Source organism: Rhinoraja longicauda, chromosome 1, assembly GCF_053455715.1.
Source record: "Rhinoraja longicauda isolate Sanriku21f chromosome 1, sRhiLon1.1, whole genome shotgun sequence".
NCBI classification, from domain to species: domain Eukaryota; kingdom Metazoa; phylum Chordata; class Chondrichthyes; order Rajiformes; family Arhynchobatidae; genus Rhinoraja; species Rhinoraja longicauda.
The window spans coordinates 92,881,120-92,887,214 of record NC_135953.1 but is presented as its reverse complement, the minus strand read 5'-3'; the positions used below and the strand labels follow the sequence as shown (position 1 = coordinate 92,887,214).

At 39.2% G+C, this 6,095-nt stretch overlaps 1 protein-coding gene across 1 annotated transcript; it reads right to left on the bottom strand.

Annotated features, from left to right (window-relative positions):
- Positions 1-901: 901 nt before the first annotated feature.
- Positions 902-5,882, bottom strand: fabp2 (fatty acid binding protein 2, intestinal). The gene is made up of 4 exons (XM_078411329.1): positions 5,770-5,882; positions 5,067-5,239; positions 3,699-3,806; positions 902-1,025 (listed from the first exon to the last, which is right to left on the bottom strand). Exons 1-4 carry the CDS (start codon positions 5,834-5,836, stop codon positions 975-977), a joined length of 399 nt encoding a protein of 132 aa, XP_078267455.1. The 5' UTR covers positions 5,837-5,882; the 3' UTR covers positions 902-974.
- Between the last annotated feature and the right edge of the window lie 213 nt (positions 5,883-6,095).

Here is a 6,095-nt window from a genome sequence, read left to right as displayed (position 1 = left end):
AGCAAAGGATTAAAATACCCAGCAACAATATTTCAGCATCACTCAACCAATATTTACAACAAAGAGATCATGCATTCTAAACTTGCTCATTGATACAGAGATCGCATGATGAATCAGAAATGCAGTACAGTAAACCCTCTTGTTAACAGACTGAAAAAGGGTCTCGGCCTGAAATGTTGCCTATTCTATTTCTCCAGAGATGCTGCCTGTCCCGCTGATTTACTCCAGCATTTTGTGTCTATCTTCGGTGTAAACCAGCATCTGTAGTAGCCAGCATCTGTAGTTCCTTCCTCTCTATAACGGATTTCGATATAGAGGACTGACATACTGAAGGTTGCCAGCTCCATCCCTGGCCCCCTGCTTTCCCCTGGCAACTTAGAGTGCCGGCTGCCCACGCCACCCCTAACTCACTTCATTGCCCCGGCTGCACCCACGCCACCCCGGCTTGTGCTGCCTCCCTGGCTGCACCTTGTGCTGCCTCCCTGGCTGCACCTTCTGCTGCCACAATCGGCAATAACAGACACCATCCCCCCACCCCCCCACATTGTCCATTATAGCCAGGGTTTACTATAAACTAAACATTACATACAATAAAATTTGCATAAGCTGTGAGCAACATTTATAAAAGTTATTTTATCATAATCAGTTTTCACCAATATAGAAAATATTAATTTCCAGTTAGAACATTAGCACACTTGTATAAATGCAAACAAATAAATGTTTACAGCTCTTCATGAGGTGAATTAATGGAGGTACATTGCTAAGTTCAGACATAATTGACCATACTTCTCGATATCAATCATTTTCTTTTGCACAAGATATTATGTGAAACCAGCAGGACTGATAATTCGTCATTTTATCTTTACACGGTCCAGAAAGTCATATTTATGAATCGAACAGATGCAGCGTTGACAGGATTGGAAAATAATGACCAAAGTTTTCAGTGATTCATTGCAATGATCAGGCCATGGGCTCTATTCCTTTTTGAAGAATCTCTTGGCATCAACTCCTTCATATGAGTAAGTCTGTAAGAAATTCAATAGAGGTTATTATAATAGTTCTGTGCACAGGGAACCTTTCATAAAAGTAAGCCTAATTTGTGCTGAGCTGGTTGATGCCATTGACAGCAGAGATGAAAGTGACTATTTTATATTCAAAATTTGGCTGCATTTCAAGTTATAAAAAATAATATTTTAAAATTAATTGAAGTAATTGAAAGATACAGCATGGAAATAGGCCCCTCAGCCTAATTGGCAACGCCAATCATCAATGATAGTTCTATGCTATCCCAGTTTTGCACCCACTCATACACACTCGGGGCAATGTACAAAGACTATTTAACCTACAAACCTGCACATCTTTGGGATGGGGGAGGGAACCGAAGTACCTGGAGAAAACCCACGCGGTTACACGGAGAAGATGTAAACTTCACACAGGCAGCACCCGAGGTCAGGAACAAATCCAATCACTGGTGCCGTGAGGCAGCAGCCCTACCAGCTGTGCCATCCAAATATGCTGCAATATTTAATTTTGGAAAACCCAGAGGTAGTGGAATTGATTATGTTCCCACTACAGCAATTTCAATGAAATGTCGCTTGGATGGGAATTGCATTTTTTGTCAACTGAAGACACTCAAGTGATCATGCCCATGTGAAATACATTTGTGTTGGTTTCAAAGGAATTTAGCTTACCCAAAGCCACTCCTCAGATTTCCCACATTTGGGTGGAATTTCAGCTGATGTTAAATGATCAAGTCTAACAAACAAACCCCAGAGTGTGTGGCATTTACTGAGTCTTGAAATATCAGCTTGATTTAATCATACCGATCTTCCGAATCACAAGGTCATGGGTTCAAATTTGCATTCTGGACTCGACACATAATTTAAATGATACCTTTGTGCAGTCCACTAAACGCCTCATTTTTGCAAAGATACTCTGCAAGGGGTTCCCATGGATAACAAAGAATATACAGATACCTGTAAGGTTGTTGCCAAAAATACTAAGACTCCAATGACATGGTACGGTCAACTATATAACAACGTAAAGGTATGTTTCAGCTTCTAAAGTTAATTTTCATCTTGTATGTGAACCTGGTGCTGCTGAGCCCTGGTGCTGCTGATCTTGACTCTCCCTCCCCTTGCATACCAGCTCCAGTAGAAATCTGACCTATGTTCCTGATCCCAGTGTGCTCAACCTTGACCCTGAACTTCACTCCAGCTCCAGCCGGACACATCCCCCACTCTCGATACTCCAGCTCTGCTGCAAAACTACCCACATTTCTGGCCCCTGCTGTTCCCGACCCCAGCTAGTACTGCCTGCTGAGTCACTATTGATTGTTCACATGCCAGCTGAAGGCTTCAAATGCAATTCACGTCACGGGAAACATGGTTCACTGGACACCAGTGGAGAGGGAACTGAAGGCATGTGCTACCTTTACCAACATTCCCAGTGATACACAGCTGACCTTGTGGGTATATTGATTTGCAGGCAGCAGTTTAGTGATTGCGAGGTTAGTGTATCAAGGAATGCTGCACTTTACAGATCAATCCGATTAGGGAGACATGGCATCTTCACGTTGAAGCAGATGCAAAAGATATTGAGTAATATTTTCTAGCTTCCTGCCATTAAGCAACACATTATTTAAACATTATTTCATTGTCATTTGGGATAAGCTTTCCATGTGTAATATTGGATCTTCCAACTTGCTAACAAGAGTGTTGACATTTCAAGAGGAGTCGTGTGGGGGTGAAATGGTTTTGCATATCCAGAAAATGTGTTTTAAACATTTGCTCAAGATTTGTCTTCGGTTGATATTGTTGGATATTCGCTACAGCAGACACTTGCTCTTCATTTCTGATTTTCATTTCCATCCTGATTATCAGACAGGCTGTACAGCGCACAGACTCTGTGTACTTTAAAGATAAGGTGCGGAAACAGGACCTTTGGTCCAGCAAGTCCAGGCCGACAGCGATCCCTGTATGCTCGCACTATCCCACACACCAGGGACAATTTACAATTCTTACCAAAGCCACTTAAAATCCTGTACGCCTTTGGAATGTGGGAGGAAACCGGAGCACCCAGAGAAAACCCATGCGGACACGGAGAGAACGTACAAACTCCAAGCACACAGCACCAGTAGTCAGGATCAAACCCGGGTCTCTGACGTCGTAAGACAGCAACTCTAACTGCTGTGCCATCTAACTAACTGCTGGGCCTCTCTTGAAATGTCAACACTCTTATTAACAAGTTGGAATATCCAATATTACACATGGAAAGCTTATCCCAAATGGCAATGAAATAATGATTTTAAAATGTGTTCGTTAAAGTGAGGAGGCTAGAAAATATTGTTCAATATCTTTTGCATCTGGTTCACAGGCAGATGCCACGTCTACCTCACCTGACTGATCTCTAAAGTGCATCACTCCCTGATACATTATAATAAATGTTTTTCTCTATATTATATAGGCTGCTTATCCCTACTGATAAAGGATAGATTTACAGATGAATTTCTTTCTTGAATAGTTTATACAAAATGCTTACAAAAAAACCTAGAATAGGACTAAAGTATGTTAAAGTTAATGGTATTTCTTTGTACTTGAATTTAAAAACAAATCCTAATTACATGAGATCATGTACAATTGTGGTGCTCTCATCCATCACCTTATTTTTATTGATTGTTCTGGTATAACCAGATTTACCTGAACAAGTTCATTGCCAACAATTTCTCTGTCTGTCAAAAGGTCCTTGTTAGTGTCTTTTTTTGTGAACTTTCCAACAAGTTTGTTCCCATCAAGGTTCCATGAACCCTATCGTAAAAGGGATAAATTCCATTAGTTACAAAAATGATGAATCTCAGAATCTTATGTGAATTACACAAATAGGAAAGTACAGAGCAAATGCAAGACACTAATGCAAGAAAGAAGATTGATCAAAGCTACTCAATCTATGGAACGTTAGAGTATTGACTTCAAAGGGCCTTTACCATCCTCTTCTCAAAATGTTTATATACTTACCATAGTTGATGAATATTCGAGGTTTCCATTTGCCTTTCCTTGTCCAAATATGTCAGCTGCTACGGTTATCAAATGTTTAGATCAACTGTTTTCATTCTGTGGATTTCCAAGTTGCATACATTCTGATAGGGGCACCTCATTCATGTCAAAAGATTTAAAGGACTACCTTTCTAATAGAGGAATTGCAACAAGTAAAACAACACCATATCATCCTATTGGAAATGGTCAGGTTGAGAGGTATAACGGAATCATTTGGAAAGCAGTGAAACTGGCTTTAAAGTCAAATTACGTACCAGATCAGCAGTGGGAATGTGTTCTACCAGATGCATTACACTCCATCAGATCTCTACTGTCAACTGCTACCAATACTACTCCACATGAGCGGTTCTTTAACTTCAAACGGCGTTCTTCTAGTGGTACTTCTCTGCCGTCATGGTTGACTAGCCCTGGGCCTGTGTTGCTTCATCGATATGTCCGATCAAATAAGAATAAGCCCTTTGTTGATGAAGTTGAACTGACTGATGTCAACCCTTCTTATGCAACTATCAAGTATCAGGATGGACGTCAGTCAACTGTCTCACTTTGTGACCTTGCACCATGTCCATCTTCTCCATCAGCTCCATCACTCCTTGATAATATTAATCGAGAACTTCCTTCAACACTCCCATCATCCCCTATAAAAACTTCTATAAGTAATTCTAAAATTGAAAATGTAAATAACAATATGAGTGAAGTTGATGACCAAGCAATATATGTACCACCAGCTATTGAAACACCATTATCTCCTGATGCTCCAGTGCTGCGACGGTCATCAAGACATACTAAACCTCCTGACCGTCTCAACTTATAAATAGGAGGGGAGAATGAAGTGTGCGCATGTGTGGGACTCGGGCGGGCGAGGCCTGTGGAATCAGCAATAATTTCCAGACACTTTGAAGATGTGTATTACAGAAATGAGTTGCTTAAAGCTTAAATAAAGTTTAAATAAATTGGAATTTTCATTTGCCTCACAACAATCTGCATTTAGGAAAATAAATTGCTTTTTATTTTTACCTGAAGGTCTGATCCATCTGCCAAGGAATATTCAAATGATACGCCCAGTGTGAACTCAATATCTTTTGTGCGGAAGGTACTGGATTCTTTAACAGTGAAATTCTGTCCATCTTGGTGAATTATAATCTTCAAGTTATCATGGAGAGCAAGCTTTCTTTTCACAATATTTACCCCTGGTAATCAAAGTGAGAATTGTACCATTAGTTAATTGAATGAGGAACACATTGTGCTTGAAGACAATTTGGAATAGTTTCAGTCTCACCTGTAAGAATGATAGTGCATGTTATTACTTTTTATATTTACAAGAAGTGGTATAAAATATTTTGTTAATACAGAGAAAAACATTTATTTCTAATAGAAGTTTAAAAAAATGCACAAGACAATATCACCTTAACTATGTTAATACTTCATATTTTGACATTACATTTCATGAATGCACGTTTTCTCTAGTACAATACAAAAAATAGATATTGATTTCTCACTAAGTTCCTTTGTAAAGTAAAAATGAATATGTTAATTTGGCCAAGATATCTTTAACTTTTTTAAATTTAAGATTGTTTCGAAATTCAACAATTAGCAATTTAACATTCTCCGAACAGTTCTGAATTTCCAATCCTAGAATAAGAATTTCTACGGTTCATAATAGTTCTAATTTAGTGCAATGTTTCTGCAGGGATAGACTATTATCTCATTTAACACTTACCCATCTGCTCCATAAATTTGTCATAATTTTCATTTCTATCAACCTTCCAGGTACCGTTGAATGTCATCTTTGGTGAGGTTCTCTAACAAGTGTGGAATCTCTTCTCCAGCTCTGCTTTTAAAACACACAATAATCAAAACTCGGATATTATCAGTCTGCACACACCCTGGATGGATAAAGTTCAACTGCCACATATGTCTCCTTTCAAGGACACTGGAGTGCAGAATTATTTTAGTGTGTTTTAAATTTTAAAAGCGGGCCAAGTCCACTTTCATCGTTATCGTGATTCTGTCTTTCAGTGTTCCACAACATTGGCGTGTTTACTG